Source organism: Pholcus phalangioides, unplaced genomic scaffold (assembly GCF_987345545.1).
Source record: "Pholcus phalangioides strain wild (caught in Gottingen) unplaced genomic scaffold, Ppha-v1.0 ptg000007l_1, whole genome shotgun sequence".
Lineage (NCBI taxonomy): Eukaryota > Metazoa > Arthropoda > Arachnida > Araneae > Pholcidae > Pholcus > Pholcus phalangioides.
In genome coordinates this window covers 29964814-29984892 of record NW_028301600.1, presented here as the reverse complement: position 1 = coordinate 29984892, position 20079 = coordinate 29964814, and the positions used below count along the sequence as shown (strand labels likewise).

General features: G+C 34.3%; 1 protein-coding gene across 1 annotated transcript in view; it reads left to right on the top strand.

Annotated features, from left to right (window-relative positions):
- The first annotated feature begins 1518 nt into the window (after window positions 1–1518).
- Window positions 1519–20079, top strand: part of LOC149085156 (solute carrier family 4 member 11-like) — a 251979-nt gene continuing 233418 nt past the window's right edge. The window contains exon 1 of the mRNA XM_089233001.1: window positions 1519–2161. Within this exon, the coding sequence (XP_089089127.1) occupies window positions 2032–2161 (130 nt within the window). The 5' untranslated portion in view covers window positions 1519–2031. The remainder of the gene's footprint in view (window positions 2162–20079) is intronic.

Below are 20079 nucleotides of genomic sequence, written 5' to 3'. Positions count from 1 at the left end.
TGCATAGTTGCCACGGAAAGAATGATTAATTTAGAGAAATTTATCAAATTTACCAACGACGCTTGGGTACTATGCATAATCACCGGTAAAAGTGATAAATTTAGGGAACTTTATCAAACTTACCAAAATGCTCGGTGGTCATGCATAATAACTGGTTATTATGTGTAATAACAGGATTTATCACATCTATCGTAACACATGCATTATAAAAAGTTGAAATTTAAAGATCTTGATGCGTATTAAGAAAATATAAACAACATGTTACTACACACACACCAAGAAATATTCTTTGCAGAAATGGACTGTTTAAGCTTAAAAGAACATGCAATATCCCATAAAAAGGAATTGAAAGCTTTTATAAGATTTCGTCACAGGAAAGTTGTTGCGGAAACACGAATAATGGAGGCTGAAACATTCGCAGTTTTACGAGTTGCTCGAAGGATTTCTCAGGCAAAACATCAGACGTTTAAATTGATTTTAGAAAGCCCCTCGAAAGAAAGATCCAGTGTTCAAAATTAACTCGTTTAATCCTCTTAATATTTTAATGCATATCCGCGAGGGGAAATTTTACATCTAACTTTTCTATTTGGAATATCGCAAGTATTGAATAATTGGCTTCTTGATGTAGACGATTATTTCAATAAAAAAAACTTTTTCAATAAAATTCTTTCCGTATCAAGATGTGTCCATTTCTTCGCGGTATTAGCCATCTCGGCTATTTTAATAGGATTATACGATATATTCCCTTTTAATAATTGAACTTATAACTGCACAAGAAAACAAATTCATCAAACGATAATGGTGATTTCTATTTCCGAGTCCGTTTGGTACGGTACGTGACCACTAAACTGCAACATAAGTATCGTTTATAAGACGTACTTATACACGAATGAGCGCAAGAAAATAAATGTTTTTTATTTCCATTTTTATTACTTTACAAAGAAATTCCTCGGGTACCGAGGCTATAAACTTGGAAACTGAACGTGTGTTTTTCCTCCCTTCGTTTCCATTTTATTTATTTATTTATTTTAGTTCTCGTCGTTAAAAATCACTCGTTTCGTAGAGTCGGAAACTCATAATGAAGAAAATTATTTTCATTCATTTCGTTTTTTTTTTTCATTCTTTTTTATCGCGTGACCCTCGAAAACCAGAAGATGACGGAACCAAAAATAGCTAAAGACAGCTGAAGAAATTGTTGGCACGAGAAATTTTTCGGCGTTTGGTTTCTTTCTTGAAATGATTAACATTCCTTAAATCCCTATGACTTTTTTTTTATTCCTTTGACGTAAGTTTCGATTTCATTCGGGGGGATTTTTTTTTCCCGCTTGCTTTGTTAGAGGACAATAACGGGAAATATAATATAATATTTTATTATTATCATCATCATAAGAGCTGTTCTGTTCACGCAAAAAAATCAGTGTTTTCACGAGCATCCCGCGTGTTCGGCGTTGCTTTTCATTGCTCTGTTATCGCCGCCCGCGCACCTATTAAAAACGAGCGGAGAAGGGAGAAGAAACCGAAAAAAGATAGGAAAAAGAAAAAAAAAGTTGTTTTAAGTGGTCTTTGGAGAGAGTTCTAATTCGAACTCGGCCTTCTCTCCTCTTTTCGAAGAGAAAGTTGAAGCGATTCTTCTAAGAACAAGAGTGGGGCTGGTTGTACCCCGTTTTCGGACTGCAGGAAAACATTCCGAAATCCGAAGGGGCAGATCTTCTGCGCATCGCGGCAGTGCGTATTGATTTTTCGGAGGTTTTTCTCCGTACGACCTTCGCTGGTACAGCACACACCACTCACACACACTCTCTCGTACACACACATATACACACACACACACCTCGCGCACACACGCACACACACGCTCACATCGAGAGAGAGAGAAAGCGAGCCGAGAGATCTCCGATTCAGCAGCCTCTTGGAATCATCATCCGGCCGGCAGCCGACACACGACCAGAGATCGCCTCTCATCATCATCGTCCTGGTGGTGGTGCAAGTTTTCCACTCGTCGCTCGCATGTGTGTCTAATACCGCCTAACTATGAGTGTCCGTAGAGTGAGAGGTTCTTTTAAGGGATCTCTCAGACGTTATGGTAGTGTGGAATCGGCCAAAAAGCCAGTAAGGCATTTCCAGTGGATTTATCGGAAGGGAGAGTGGAGAATTGCTTATGGTAAGTTTCGTTCTTCCATTAAAATCGCAAAACAAAAAAAAAGTTACAATTTGCATATTACATAAAATTAATTTATATTATATATATATATTGCATATTCAATAATTCCGGTTAATAAAATTTTACTAATGTTACAAGAGTCCTCTGAAACAATTTTTTTAAAGTCTTTGTCATTTCTACCTGATAAGTAATAGCGATGGATGAAAGGAATGTCATTCATATTTTGCTATCGATTGGTCATTTCTTTGCCGATAAGGCAACGGGTTATCCTTATCGTTATTTTTTTCCCCCCGGATCGTATACGTGAAGTTTGTGTGAAGGAAGGTGGACAACACCATGGAAGTTTTTCCTGCTCAACAGGGCTCCTTGCAAACTGTAGACTCGGAGCGCGGTTGGTGCTCTCGCTGAAACGGCGAAAGACACTGAAGGTCATTCATTCGCGCGGATCGACGTTTTCGTACAAAAGTTCTCGTTTAATCTTTTCCGGTGGAACGTCCATTCAGTAAATTCTACCGACATTCCTCGAACGATTTAGCGTACAGCGTGCTCGGCGGTGTTGTTATTGTTGTTGTTGTTCTGTGTGGTGGGGTATGAGAGGGGGAATTGTCCACAGAGGATGTGGAATTGTTGAAGAATCATGAGAAATGTCATTAATTATTATTATTTTTTGCAGTCTCATCTCCTACGTAATGACAGAAATAAAAATTTAATGCAATACAGTAATACCCCAACTTCGGCTACCCCGGGTCGGGTGATTTCGGAGTTACGCGATTTTCTGTGAAAATCACGGGATTATTGCTGAAATAGTAGAGATTATTAAGTGATAATTATGCAAAGTATTGCTTTATTCGATCAGAACGTGATATGTGATTAAAATACACTGGTTTTTGAGAGGCTACATTATATAAAGATGAAAAGTTTGCTTCGATTTAGAAATGGAATACCAAGGTTTGTTTGGTATCTTCCATTTTTACAAAGAAGGGTCACAATTTCGTACCTGAAGTCCAATGTCAGGTTAAAATATAATTTGTTTAATGTGATACTCTTTGATGACAATGCAACTGGTTTGTAACTTTTAATTAATTTCAACTCATGGCTGAAAGTTTTTTCTTGCCTCCGAAAACAAGTATCTCATTTCTTTCGATGGCCAAAGGGGTACAATGTTAATCGAAACATTAAAAGTGTTTAATACATGACTTTCATTTGCATATATTTCAGTGTAACAGTCTTTTTTACTGGACTGGATTTCAGTCACAGTGCAAGTTGGATTTTGTGAAGCCATAGAAGAGTATCATAGCATTACAGTCATAGTAAGATAGAAAAAGACGGGTGATATTCCAAAAATTTATTCCCAATTAACTAATATTTATATGTATTTCTATGGAAAACTGAACCGCGACTTACACGAATTGACTTACGCGGTTGTCGTCGGTCCCACATATCGCATAACTTCGGGATATCACACTGTATATAATTTTTTGTCAATTTCACAATAAACAAGAATAAATTTTATACTCTCGAAATTTTATACTAATCAAATACAAAAGTAATCTTCGAAGACATTCATAATGATCCTTATCAATCATCTCGCTGGGCTTTCTTTAACCTGTTATGGTATCTTAATTAGTGTTTGCACGTAAACGAATGGACCCAGAATTCATTTTCTAGAAACACTATTCAATCTTTCAATCTTATAAACGTAAGAGAACTATAAAAAGTGGCTCGATTAAAGTCAGTGAAATTCCCATCTTTTACAACTTTCTTGAGTCTCTTCAACTTCTGCAAGTGTTAATTGACTTCAGAAAGCAAGTTATAATGAAGATAAAATATTTTCCAAATCTTCAAGAGAGAGAAAACACGTTGAATTTTTTGCATCACAAGAATTGAGTCAGAACAATATAAAATTTGAAATATAGGAATACACCTGCATTAATCTTATGCCGATTCATTTATAAGTTCAAAGAATTCTGGAAAATAAGTCTTAGTTTTGGTTTCTTGATTGCTATACCTTAAAATCAGAATTTTTACAGCAGGCGCAGCCATAAGACATTGCATTAAAATTTCACAATATTAGTGAAAATTATTTTATCTGTGGATAGTCCCACTCGAAGAGCTGAATATTTTATTTTTAAATAGCCATTTATCAGATAATGTAATAATTCTTACTGTGGAATATCACGAATCTAAGAAACTTTCGTTTTATGACAGATAGCGGTCACTGATAATGTTCAAGTGTTAAAAGTAATCCGGTCTGTAAAGATTTAAAATAAAACATATATATATATATATATATATATATATATATATATATATATATATATATATGTATATGTATATGTATATATATATATATATATATATATATATATATATATATATATATATATATATATATAATATTTATAAAGGTTAAAAAACCGTAGCGAGTAGTTACAAGCATTTTTCAATAACGAAAACTTGTTTCTAAGAAATAATATGTTTGAGAGAAAGTAAAACTTTTTGCGCGGCAGACCCTGAAATGAACCAAGATGGGCGGTGGAAGGTTATAGGTATGCAATATAGAGTTCGATGAGTTAGTTGAAGGTGAGGGGTTAGGGCTCGTATGATTTTATCCGAAGTCCATAACACATAATCACCTACTTTACTAAAGTATGTTTGGAGGTGTCGCGTGAGTTCGATATACGACTAGTCATTGTCGATGACACAGAGGTGTGACTGAAACGAAAGCAAGATGTCCACAAAGCAGATTGCTACAGCGGGAAGTTCCTCTACCGAGTGATCATACAATAAATTCTCGGCATAAGAGATAAAATAAAATTTTTGTTATTCGCCATCCGGGAATCGTCCCGTCAAATCAGCCTGGATGTACAGAAAATAATCGTGTTGCGATAAAAAAGAAATTATCCAATTAAGATTGGAGGCGTTGAGAATAAATTTTTGGAAAAGAAGGAGTAAAGCAGATAAATTTGGGAGACTTCCCAATTCTTTGAAGGCTTTTCTTCAATCTCAGAAGTTCATTGCAAGTAAATTTTGGTGGAAAACTATTTCTCTTATCACTTGAAGGAATATAGAAATCTTTTTAAACTTCCCAAGACAGCGTTGCTGAAAAAGAAATATCTCAAGTTAAAACAGACTGTGAAAACTATTGATGAGATAAATAACACTTCAAATCATTATAAACGAATATATAATAGTTAATCATAAGGAAGACAATGTCAACGCATGTTTGAGTACATTCAGAAACCTAATCTCAGGAACTAAATTAAATTATATTAAATTATATTCCATTCTATGTACACATTTAATACAATAATATAAAAAACAAAAACGAATTAAAAGGGATAAAATGAAAAAAGAGGAGGGGGGGGGGAAATAGCAAAAAAAAAAAAAAAATCATTGCGTGTTTGAAGCTAATTTACCCCAAATTCCTTTTCCCAAGAAAAATCGCATTTTTTTTTGAATTTCTTGTTTCATTGTTTTATTTATTCATTTTTTTTAGTTTCTTATCAATACAAGAAAGGTGTTCTTTGCACGAAAAACACTCATCATGATGCTCGGAACAAATGCTAGAAAAATTCCACTATTATGAGAATCCGACTATGATTACTTGTTTTTCTGAAGTTCTAAGAATTTAAACTTCACAAAGTTTGTTAAAAAATATATAGTTTTTCTTTCATTGAAAGAAATCCTAAAAACACATAAAATGATTAGAATGCTCATCAAATGTTTCTCAATTCAATTTGATGCGTAGCAATTAATTAGTGATATTTCCAGCATGATAATTAATGAATACTTGAATTCTGTCTGTCGAAATGCATTAGGAGTTTTATATTTTCCGCATATTTGCCTGGTGATTTCGGAGTACTTAAATTCTAACATGAATATAGGATGAATTAAATTTGTAGTTTGGTTCCAGACCCATTTTCTCCTTGCCGTAATTGTTCTAAAGCGGACATCTTTAACCTGTTGCTCGCGAGCACCATGGTGCTCCCCTGAAACACCAAAAGTACTCAATACTCCGATTTCAGACTCGCGGGCGCTTTATCAACGCTTCAATCAAACACCCCGTGAAATTGCATTTAAGTATTACAACAATGCAGATTTTAGGCATGCGTATGTCAAACTTGCCGTAAGTTATCAAACTTTTCATTTGATAGTAGGAATAGGCCAGGGGTTTTCAACCTTTTGGATAGTGTGGGCCACACTTCAGCACATCAGTGATTTAGGAAACTGTCGCGGACCATTTGCTTAGTTTGATAAACCATCGTGGGCTACAATTAAATAATTTTTTTTGAATTTGAATGTTTTTTATATTTTTTATTTCATAGTAAGAATTCTAGAATCAAAACTAATGTAATTGTTTTTGCAAAACTAAGTTAGGTGTTGCTGCAATTTTAACCATAGGCCCGTTCGAATCCATACTGGAAGTGCCCGAACTGTTTAATCACCAGCACCTGAAAATAAAAATATACTAATCAATTAGTTACTGTGAACAATCATTTAGTTCATTTTTTACAAAAATTGAGTTCGAGGTCACGGGCCAAATTAAAAGACTCCGAGGGCTCATGGTGGGATCTGAGGGCTACATTTGGCCCATGGTCAGGTCATTGGTTTACTCCGATTTACACATTTGGCCCATTTGGGTCATGTGTTAAGCATGTATGACATGCGTTGCTCGCGACTGAAAAGGTTTAAGACTCCTGTTCTAGCGGGTCAGAGACCCTCTCATGGAACCTCCTGTTGCGCTGGCACCAACATGGATGCATTAAAGTAAACAAGTATGTTTTATGAGTTCAAAACTCACGATGTAGCCAAGGCTGAAAAACACTTGAGACGATTTTATTTGTGAGAAGATTTTTGTTTCCTTTTTTTATTTCTCCCAAAAATCTATACAGGCAAAATGCCAACCAACGCCAATATTTTAGAATAAGCAGAAAGAAGACGTCCTTTCAAGTTTTCTTTTTTTAGTACCAATTTTTATTTCACTATATTTCCTACTTTTTCACGAATATTCTTTTTTAGATTCGATGCCATAAGACAAATATTAAACAAAAAAATATTAGCGATAACAGGATTTTTAATGTATTTGCAAGTTATAATTCCACTGGACCAAAATCTTCAGTTTAAATAATAACTAATCTAAAGGAAAATAATCTCATTTTCAAAGAAAACAAAATTTATACAGGGTGGGCAAAAAGTCCGTAGAAACTTTAAAAATTCATAAAACCGGAAAAGTAACCAAAATAAAAAACGGTTTGCAGGGTTAGCATCGCTAGGTCATGAATTTTTTTAAGACGGGGAAAAATTACTCAAAAAGAGCTGATAGGTGGCGCTGATGTACACAAGTCAAAGAAAAGTCATAAAGATTTCGCCAGCCTGAGCTCGGACTCATACATTTTAGAGCTGTCACGAGCCATTACTTTATGTAAAGTATTTTTAGGGAGAGTTCGGTATCCGACATGGCATGCCATCGTTACAGAATGCACAAGAATGCTGACAATTGTCTACGCAAAATTATGAATACATTAAAGAAACACTAATGGAAATTCAGGCATGTGTGTGATGAGAATTGAAAATTAAAAACTATGTTATGTTTAAGTTATGTAATGTTTATGTTATAAAATGTAATCCCAGAATTAATGAAAAATTCCATGGCACGAAAAATAATTTTAAAATGAATGAAAAGTAATTCTAAAATGAATGAAAAGAGTAATTCCAAAATGAATGGGAAAATAATTGTGTATAGAATATGGGTGAGAAATAAGCTATACTCTGAATATATACAGGGTGTCTCAGCACCAGGTCTACAAACTTTTTGGAGGGGTAGGGTTGCACCCAGATGACTCGGAATCACATGTAAGGCAGGGTCGGAAATGCTTTCCTGACGTGTTACATGGAGTTGTACGGGAGTGGTGGTCCCGGGCTTTTGATGCATTGGCGTGCTCGATCGCCGGATCTATCATGCCTTGATTACTTTTCCCGGAGTGGAGACTCCGGGTTCACTGAGGAACTTGTTGCCTGCTTTGCAGGGAAGTCCTAGACATGCCCGGAATCTGTCAGAATGCCCCGAAGATGTGAGACCTGCATTATAGCTCGTGAATGACACTTTGAACACCTTTTACCTCTGTTACTTTTTTCGATGCACATTTAATATTAAAACGCGTGTTCACTTACGTGGTGTCCTTTCACTTCTGGTATTTTCTGTGTACTCTACCGCATCAGGGAATCAAGGAAGAATTTCCAACCATGTACTGGTGATTCCGAATGTGTGGTGATTTCGCTGTGTGATTCCGAATGTGTGGTGATTTCGCTGTGTGATTCCGAATGTGTGGTGATTTCGCTATGTGATTCCGAATCGTCTAGATCAGCGGTTCTTGACCGGTGCTCCGCGGAGCCCTTGGGGCTCCTTGTGCACTCTCCAGGGGCTCCGCGGCCGATTGAGGGAAAATAAAAAAAAAACAGTAAAATTAAAAAAAAATAATTATAAATATTTTTAAATAGTAAAAATATATCAGTAACTTTGATGAATAATTAAGAAATGGGCCTACGGGGCTCCGCCATAGAATTTTTTTACTAAAAAGGGCTCAGCGAGTCAAAAAGGTTGAGAACCGTTGGTCTAGACATACACTACCTCTCTTAGAAGTTTGTAGACCTGATGCTGAGACACCCTGTATTTACAGGGTGCATAGGTAACAGGGCGTATGACATTTTACTGGCAAACCGTTGCTCCTAGAGGCATACTTTTATTTAGAAAAGTATCTAAATAACGTGTAGTACCCAGATATGTTATTGGTGTTGCAAGGTGTTGTATACATTTATTAAAAGGAAAAAGTAAACTTTTTATACCGCTCCCGTGTGCCCAGAAACCCAGTTAGAAAGTTGTCGCTCTGTCTCTTCTGATGCCAACAAAAACTCCACGTTTCTAAGTGCAATATTCATGGAGATATTTGAAATAAAAAAAACGGTGGAAAGTTGGGAAAAAACAGAATTAAATACGGGTAAAACGGCTTTCCCGTATTTAATGATGTTTTTTCCCACCTCTCCTCCGTTTTTCGAATTCGAATATTTCAGTGAATATTGCACTTAGAAACGTGGAGTTTTTTGTTGGCATCAGAAGAGACAGGGCGACAACTTTCTAATTGGGCTTTTGGGCACACGGGGACGGTATAAAAAGTTTACTTTTTAATTTTAATAACTGTACAACATCAATAACATATCTGAGTACTACACATTATTTGGATACTTTTTCTAATTGGAAGTATGCCTTTAGGATCAACGGTTTACCAGTAAAATGCTCAATGTTACCTATGCACTCTGTACATATATCTGCTGTCTGTGAATATGAATTTGCGATAGGTATAAAAAGAACCAAGGGAATAAAATATATTGAAAATTTTCGCTGGAAATACATGAGAAGTTTCGTTTCACTTTTGAATGAAAAACAATTCTAAAATGAATGTAAAATAATCGGAAATTAGTGAGAGAAAAAATTATAGAATTTATACAAGAAAACTATAGAATTCATGACAGCTTTCAATTATTTGTGGGTCCCTTGTTTAATTCAGGTTCCTGGGTTCAGATGCTTCTGGCCTACCTGTAAAATGTCATGAACTGGTTTCACTTGTTTCGAAGACCGAACATTTTATTAATCAGAAATAGTTGATAAGAATTTTTAAATTACAGAGACCGATGGCTCGCGAATTTGATCGAGGCGTTGGTTTTTGGGTTGCGGCTGAAAAAGGTTAGGAACCCCTGAGTTAGACATTAGACTGGAAAATATCGTAAACCTTGTGGACGTAACTTCTCAAAATCACGCGAATATAAATTTTCAAAAACTTGGTGAAAAAAATCAAAATCCGAATCAGATGTTCGTTTTCTGATAGCCTAGAGAAATGCATAGACATGATTCGAACGTGAGTAAAACTAACACATGAAAGTAAATTATTCATATCGGCTTGGTATCTGTATCTTTCAGTTTAGTACAACCTAAATGTGTTTCGACTACTCGTAAAGGATTACCCGTTCGATCGTATTTCAAACTGATGCACATGAGAAATATGTTTTCAAACATACACCCGTATATACATAGACTGTGAATATGTATATATATATATTCTCCTGTCTGTGAATTTGAATTTGTGATAGGTATAAGAAGAACCAAGGGAATAAAATATGTTGGAAATTTCCGCTGGAAATAGATGAGAAATTTTGTTTTATGCTTTTCTTGATTTCGTATTGGCAATCGTAATAAGTTCTCCTTTTTTTTTTGAAAAATGCATCGCTCACCAATTTCAGATTTTATGGTAGTTGTGAAATTGAAATATACGGCTTAGAAAATTTTTTTCTTCACATACACCGTATGTGAAGTAACCCCCGAACACTTACGTCTGAATGTGACTCGTGAGACTTTCAAAATTTTGTGTTACTTTTCGGGCCGAAGCTAAACTTATACAAAAAAGTTGTTTATATCTCTGCCTTACTTGTAGACGGAAGCTTTTGTGTTTTTATTAGCATTCTTTCATCTACTCAGTTTCGTAATTTCGTTTACTTAAACAGAAACGAGTGATAAAGGGATAAAAAATCTGACTGATAGATACTTACTGATTTCGAAAGTATAGGGGCAACACCAGCTAAATCTGCTTTAGCTGGTCTTGGTAGGGGAGACATACCTTGGTACAATATTTTTCAAACTTTTTTTTCTCAGTCACTTTTTAAATTTAAAATTTCACTAAATTCATTTTTAGAATTTGCATGCTGTATGAAACATCATATAAAAATTTTAAATTACCTTTCTTTCTCACTGTAGTAATAAAATATGGATTTTTGAAAAGTCCCAAGAATGGGATATGGATTTTTGAAAAGTCCCAAGGATGGGATATGGATTTTGAAAAGTCTCAAAAATGTCCCAAAGTACAACCAGGGATATTTTACCTTGAAGCATGCACTGTTGTACCTGAAAACAGGGTAAAATTACAAAGATAAAAAATACAAATGTTACAAGAAAAATAATATAATAAGTATTTTTTAAATATAAATCATGTATTGAATTATAAAATAGCAAAATAATGGCAGAAATATGATTATCAATATATAAAGTGTAAACAAGAGTAACAATAATGGAGGTAGGAACGCATTTATATAGATGAAATGCATAATTATTCTTTATTATAGTTGTAGAAAGGAAAATCATGTTCTAAATGTTTAGTTCTGTGAGTTCCTTTGATGCTAGGTGATTGCATTAGAGAAACAACACCTGTGATGTCAACATTTGCAGTATTTGGCATTGTGTACCAGAGTCTGCCACGAAGCTGGGCTGGAAGAGATTTCGGCAACGGGATAAGTCCAGTGGCAAAGTTCTGGCGTTCATTCATTCAGTATCTGGCATTGATAAGCCATAAAATATTTTCTCACCTCTTCTCGTTAGGAAATTCACTTGATAAACGCTTTTGTTGGACGCATCCTACACAGTGAACTTTGTTTTTCCAATAAATTTGACTAGGAAATAACCGAAGGTGGAATGGAAGACAAGAAATGGATATACATAGCTGAAGCTTTTATAGGAAAAACTAAAATTTAAAATATAAATTGTATTTAAAAGCAAAAAAAAATATTAAAAATTAGTGTAAGTCGAGTATTCCAAGGTAAACTAGAAAAGTTTTATGTTGTTACAAGTTACACGATCTTTTTTGTTTCAAGGTAGACGATGCTCTATTATTTGTAAAAAAATATTAATAACTTTTTTTACCTTGCTTGGAGTGACTGAGCACTTGCTAGTTTCATTAAGTGGTTGCATAGATTTATAATTACTAAATACAGATCACTAAACTTGGAACGGTGGAGAAACACAGCAAAAACAAGAACACAATTTTTTTACTTTATGTGCCTACTTCCAAAACCTCTGTCAATGTCATAGACAAAGAGCTGAAACCACGTTCAGTTGTAAGGTTATGTGTTTATAATCTCTTGCACTCCAAGAACATCAGCTATAAAGCAATGCTGTCAGAACTATTTCAATTGTTTCAAGATTTACTATGGTCAAGGAATATCAGTTTCTCCTATACGACACGAACTTCTCTTCGGAAAAAATCTAGTCTAAAAAATTAATTGTCAATGTATATTTAAAAAAATGTTTAATTTTTTTATATCAATACATTTCTCTCATTTCTGATTTTACTTCCATTTCCGACGTAGCAACAGGTATCTTAGGTAACAGGGAGTACCTAAATTTATAAGGTCAGTCGGACTGATCTGATGTATATGTTACGGTAAATTTGATAAATCGATAATTATCCAGTCACCGGTTGTGTATAATTACCAATCGTCTCGGTAAGTTTGAAAAATTTTCCTACATTTATCACACTTTTACAGGTTAGTATACATAATTCCCGAATGAATCTGGTAAGTATGATAAATATCAAAGAAATCATGCGGAAATATCACTTAAATTCAACCGCTTATCAGTATCTCTTGTACGTGCACTACACATATTTTGCCATAAAAATTACATTAAATGAAAATAAATGTTATAAGGATAAAAGTATATAAATTAATGTCTTTTTTTTGTAATGTTAGCTTTCTTAACATTTATCAACATTTTCAAACATCACCATCACCAATCAATCATCACCCTAGTTCTAGACTGAAATTTGAGCAAAATGTCCGATAAATTAAAGTCATTCATTGATGATTTATCATATTCACTAATACGAGCTGGGGAATGTACATAATCACCGATAAATGTGGTAAATTCTCAGTCTTTCAAACTGATCAAAATGGTCGGTGGTTATGAATAGTCACTGGATTTATCAAACATTTACCATGTAATATATATATATATATATATATATATATATATATATACATCTCTGAAGAAGTCAGATTTAAGAAACGTTCAAAGAAATCGTAAATACATAATATCATTTAACGGAAGTGGTGAAAAAGTGATTAATAAAGATAGCTGTCAGAAAATAATGTTCATATTTTTAAAGTCGAATGTGAACTTTCACGGCTGGAGTTTTTCCGACAACTTGATGATTCTTTTGGATTGCTAATCTGGGCTTCAGAACTAAACTAAACTTTTCATCTGTATCTGTGACAAATCTTCAGTAGGTAGTCGTTAAATACCCGAACATAGACAAGAATATTTGTTTCTTTTAATTGGTATGTCTTTTTGAACAGTTTTTAAATTAATCTTCGACAATTTTCCACAGTCAAATACATGCACAACATATCACAAAGACACCTATTGGTTTGATCAACATCGAAACAGTGCATTTACTTACTTATTAATGATTATGTATTGAAATTGAAATAACTTTTTTCGAAAAATAATTATTTCGATGGAGTAATAATTATTCTTCTATTCCTGTACATGAATTTCAAGCCTGGACTTGGTCTTTTCACGTCTCAGTTCGAAAACTGTTTTGCAGCCCTCTACGATATCAATATGCATGCCCTCGCCACAATGGAGAGGCTGACAGGGCTATAGGGCCCACAGGCCCAGAGAATCACTTTGTCATGTTTCTCTATAAATTTTTACGAGTATATAAAAGCAAGAGGAGATCCAGAAAAATTCTTGTATACCCATCGAAACACTGTCTTATTTGGTCCCTGCATTACCTTCACAATGAGATCTATATCGGAGGCCTAGATGATTGACCTCACCATACGCTATCTGCTAATGTACATATATCCAGACACTCTTCAATGGTTATGCACAGGGGTATTGGAAGTGTTTTAGACTTGTGGGTGCTCGGTTTGAGCTTTCCGTGGGAAATTTTGATTTATGGATCAATTCTGTTGGTTTTTAGTCAGTTTTTATGAAATTCTATGAGCATCCCAATCTCCGACTTCACGGATTATTTGGCTGTTTTCCTGGTTTGAGCTCAGCCCTTTGGTTCGTTAGCATGACACTTAGACGACCGTATCATTGTGGGACATAACAGACAACGTGGCTCTACCCCTAGTTCGGCGGGGCCCGTTTTTGTTTCAACATGATAGCGCACCAGCACATGCTTTTCGTGGCGTAGGTACGCAGCTGGTTTCGTGAAATGGATATTCCCTGTTCAGGTTTTTAAAAGGCTGCTTAGGAAGCCCTAACAAAAATCCTATTCAGCATTTTCGGATGAACTGGATCGTGTGATATATTGTGGTTCACTGCTGTCGTACACCCATCGCATCTGCCAAATGCGTAAATAAAAACGTTCCCATTGTAACATCGGTATGAGCCAGCTCCTGTAACAATGTTCACTTTCATCATCATATCCTTAACAATCTTTTGTTCTGATCGCGTGCTGAGTATTGTGTTAATTTCTTCATTGGTTTGCCTTGGACCAAATCCCTTAGGCTCAACATAAGCGGGCCATGTATGTGTTTATGTATGTTTGTCCCGTAATTACTCTGTGGTGTATTTATGTATATGTGTGTGTGTGTAATGTTAATGTGTGTTAATAAATTTCGGTTTTTCGATTTCGTAAAATATTGTTCATATGATACACATTTTGAGATTCCCCCAATAAGTGACATCTCTATCTAAGGGATGAAATATAGTCCCGAAAATATCCCTTATTGCAAATCTGCTTATAACGGTCAAGTTCATTACACAATAAATCAGAAAACGGTCAAGCCATTGGAAAATAATGCTTAAAGTTTCAAAAATTAATGATCAAATTTTTTTTTGAAATTCGAAACACTGAAATTTATTAACATAACACACACAAATCCATAAACACACACAAAGTAAAAACACCACATATACAAACATACATATACACATATATGGTCCTCTTTTGTTGTGCCTAAGGGATCAGGTACTATCCTTCCAAGGCAAACTATTAAAATTTACGCAGGTGGCAAACACATTCCAAAAATGCGAATTTTCACATTTTTAAAATTTTTTTTCGAAATTTCTAAGAGCTCTATTAATAAAACATGAAACACAGGCCACAAAAAGGATAAGAGAAATGTCAAGGTATTGACATTGTTTCTATCGTATACTAAACCGATATTCCGAAATTTGTCTAGATAGCCGTATTGAAAGTAATGAGCAACCTAATTACTTCATTCCACCATTTATTTTTAATCAACCTTATTAACTAGACTAGCTACACAGGAAGTCATAAGCGAAGTTAGAAATACTTCATTCTAGTCTTAGAAATAAGATTCTTTTGTCTCCATTCTTAATGGCTCTTTTAACGGCAGCAGAAATTCAATTCAACTGCGTGCTAATAATACAAGACATTAGAAAGGATTTTAATAATCATAAATACGTATACGTATGCAATAACACGCTTGGTATGGGAAGCCACATAACAGCGCTTAATGTATCGTTGACGCCCTAGAGGTTCTTCCGAAAAGTAATCCGGTATTCCATTCTGTATCATGAATGATACTATTTGCTACTGTATTGACAATTATATATTTTGATAGGCATTTGATTACCCTATTCATATATGGAAAGATACATCAGAGATTTTCGTCATAATCTTTCTCTCTTGTGAGTGTTTAAATATAACTTGAATTCAACTAACGCTTGGAGAGGGAATTTTTTTTTAATGACTTCTTTTACGTTATGATAGTGAACGGACATATATTTAGATAAGTTTATCAAGATAAATAATAAAAAATATGATTTAAAAATAAGAAAAAATATTCATGCAGTTAACATCGCAATTCTAAATATAACAAAGGCGTTTTTGTGTGACTTGCACTTCCATTTATAGAGATCTGAAATTATTTTACTTGATTCTTTTTTAAAATTTATTCATAGATTATTTTATTCAGAAATAGAATGAATTATGACATCTGAAGTATTAAAGAAAATTCGTCGCATTTTTGTAATACTGTTTCCAAAAACAAAACTATATTAAACTTCCTGAATGAATTATAGATATATAAAAAAAATTCTGAACTTTATTTTAAAATGTTATACACATAACGAAAATAACGGGGGTTTTTTAGTTGGAAATTTTTTTTTTTTGTATTTAATTCGAAATGGAATCGATGAGTAATTCAAGAAGAATTTTATGGAAATCCAAGAATTTCGTAAATGGTTTTCCTCTTCAAGGTCTTACGAAAATCTTGAATCGTTTTCTTTTCCCGAAATAATTTCGAATGTGAAATTTTATTTCTTAGATTGGGTTTCTGTGTTGTTATCTTGATACTCTCTGAATATTTTTAGTTTCTATTATAAAGAATATCTGTAAATAATATCGAACTATATAGTTTGAATCCGATTTCAAATGGTTAAAAACATTCTAAACCAGTAGAAACCATCAGAAGAGAGCTGTTTTGCAATTCATTTAGCCCTAGCAGACAAGAACGTACAGTACTGTTCAAGTTCTTAAAGCTGAAATGTACAAATTGTTTTACAGTGTCTTGCGGCTTATACAGGGAGATTTGGTCCGAAGTAACTTGGAAAAAAAATGGAAAAAGCTACAGCTTTGCAACTTAGTTAACGCTATGTTAAAATGACCACGCACGATTAAATGAATAATGGGGAAACATGAAAAATTTAATACGGCTGTGAAATAACAAAGCACCAATTAGTAAAATTTGCATCTCTATTTAATCATTGATATTTTCGGTGATATGATTCAAATGATTCTGAGTAAATTTCGGTACAATTAAAAGAGGTGAAAACTTAACTAGTTGACATTTTTTTTGTTCCGAGGAACATGTAAACATTCTGATTTTTATATTTCCCCCAATTATATCAAAGTAAGTGCTGCTTTTTAATGTATCTGATTGAACATGGCGTCCCTTATTACACCGTAATCTAAGTTGCATACCTAACTGTAGCTCTCCAAGCTATTTTAGGTCAAAATGACTTCCCTATGCAAGATGACAATTATTCGTCAATGAGTCTGTCGTATCATGCGAGTCTATTGGTAGAAGTTGTCACATCAAAAATAAAAAACTTTACACTACAAGAAAACGTTTTCTGTAATGTCATATACCATTGCGTATATAGAGCATGCGTAGGAAACTTCCTCTATCCTGGAATTACTCGCGAACCGTTGATCCCAGAGAGAGAAGCATACTTCCGATTATAAAAAAGTATCCACACACAAATAACTGGGCCTCAGATATGCCATTCATATTACAACGGGTTGCATAGTTATTAAAATAAAAAAATAAACTCTTTTATTTCGTCATTTTACCCTAAAAACCCCTATGCTGTTGTCCTTCTTTCTAGAGCCCAACAAAAAACCCTATGCTTTTTAAGTGCAATATTTGCTGAAATATTTGTATTTGAAAATCGTTGAAAATAAGGGAAAGAAAAGCATATGAAGTGTGAAATGAGCTTGTTCATTAGTTTAAGCAGTTATTTTCATCATTTTCAGTTATTTTCGATTTCAAATATCTAAGCAAATAATTGAACTTTAAAAAAAGTTTTTTTTTTGGGAGGGGGCTCAGGAAAGACAGAGCAACAACTTTCGTTCTCTAATTGGGTTCTTTTAGGACTGGGTGACCAAGTAAAAAGTCTATTTTTTTTATTCGAATAGCTATATAACTCCTTGAAATATGAACGACCGTATCTTAGGCATACACACTTCATTTGGATGCTTTTTCCATTGGAATTGGAAATATGCTTCTAGGATCAACGGTTCACGAGTTATTCCAGGATAAAGGAACTTTCCTATGAACCCTGTTTATTGTACATGTAGAAAGTGACTATTTACTAAAAATGTCTCATGTTTGAAATTAAAACCCATTTGTGTGTGGGATATCTTAAAACGCGGAATTGAGATTATTTTTATTACCGAATTTAGTTTCATTTTATTCCGTAAAACACACTGTTTAAACAACATTAATTTTAATAATTATGCTCATTCTTTGCTCCTAGGGTATGATTTACTTTTTTTATATGATTTCTTCTGTGTGTAAAAATTCTAAGTACGCCCAGTATATTTAAACTGCCTTCAAGGGAGACAAGCTGCAATATTATGTGCAGTTCATTGCTTTCTATTGCGGAGAAACGTTAATCAGCGATGCTCGTCCTTCTCTTTACGGACACTGGTGTTTATACTAACGACAGCATTTCACTTTGGTTTTGGCACCAAGCTCTAGTGACATTCATTACCTGTACTTACCTCGAGGGAAACATTAGCACTCTTCTAGGCGAGTTAATAAACTGCCCTTTTCCCAGAAAGACCTGAAATGGTAGTTCCTTATAGCAGCCCATCGTTTATCTGTTAGTGAATTTTTTTCTATTCTTTATGGGAGTTTAGACTTTTATCTAGTCCTTTATGGGTAGGATAGAAGATTCGAATCTTTACAATAACTTAATGTTGCAGTGTTTAACTGAACTTTCCATTTCTTTTTTATATTTTTATTCATATTACGACTGGTTTTCGAAACGGACATCAAAGGGATGAACTTGTACGGTATGCTAAAAAAGTCGCATTCCGTTTTACAGCTTTTATTTTATGCATTTTAAATGAGCTAGAAAATCCCCAGGAAACACCATTTCTTATTTATCATCTCCCTCTTACTTGATCATAATTTCCATAAACTATTTAATAAAATTAAGCAAATTGAATTGACTTCAAGGAATTATCTATAAATTACATCTAAAAATAAATATCTCTTTTTTTGTTATTATGATTTTTCCAACTACAGCCAGTAACATTCAATGCTAAGTATATAGTCATTAAACTGTGATTTCAAGTTATGCCATAAAAATAAAACACGGATGTTTGTTTTTAAATCTATAAGGAATGTTATCATGAATAATATTACTAGAATTTGATCAAATCATACATTCGTAATGATTGTTAGCCTGGTTATCCCCCTTTCGGTATTTAATTAAAAATTAGATACTCTCTTGTATCTTATATTAAATAAGATTTGAACTACCGTTCGCTATTGTTCCATTTATATAATAGTCTATGATTTAGTTTATGAGACGTCAGTTTCCAGGTTATTTGCAATACATGACATTAACAATGAAATGTAAAGCAAACCCTCGGATTATCAATATCTTACAAACATACGTTTTTCTTTAAAATTTGTCATAGTATATTCTCTCACTTGAAACAATGACTCATCTTATTGATTGCAATTGCAATGTCATATTTCTGTAATTTCTTTATGTTTAACTATGTAATTTTCTAACATTGTTATATGTAAATAACGCGCGAATTAGTTTTTCACAGCAGCACTTCTCGATCTTTTTTTCGCCTATGACCCGATTTATACCATATTGTCTTATCCAGGAACCCCCTTCACCCGTATCAAGAAGCAAAGGTGAATTTATGGTTTTGCTTCCTTGCTCCATTTCTGGTCAAATTTTCTTGATTACCCATTCCCCCGAACTTGCTACACTGGCTATAGCGCCCCCCCCCATAATCCCCCTCATTACCATTACTCTGTCCAGAGCAAGATCCTTTCCACTTATTTGAGTAAATTTATAGCCAACAAAAAATTCATAAATAATCTCGATACCCATACTCTTGCGCTTCAGTAAGCTTCCCTCTTGTAGAGGTTCTATGCAGGCCGTCTCAACATTATGCCCCCTCCCCTCCCACGATAAGCGATGTTCTGAGGCACGGTAACTACCTCGAAGTAACAGCTTACAAATTTCCACGCTTAACAATTGAAAATTATAGAACCAGATTCCATCATGTAGACTTCTACGTACATGAAGTTCCAGGGTCAAGCTCAGATGAGCCCATGCTTTAAGAGGGGCCCTGGTTTTATGGGCAATTCCACTAGATTTCGAAAGTAGCCACATTTTTTCCCACCATATTCAACTTAAAAGACTAATTTCTTTACATCCAAATGTATTTTTTCACAGCTCTGAGTGACCTCCCCTCTAACCACCTCTGTCATTGCTTACTTTCCATTTTCTTTCATCCCGTGGCCCTCTTAAAATATCCCAGGACCTCAAAGAGACCATATGGTCTCCGATTGAG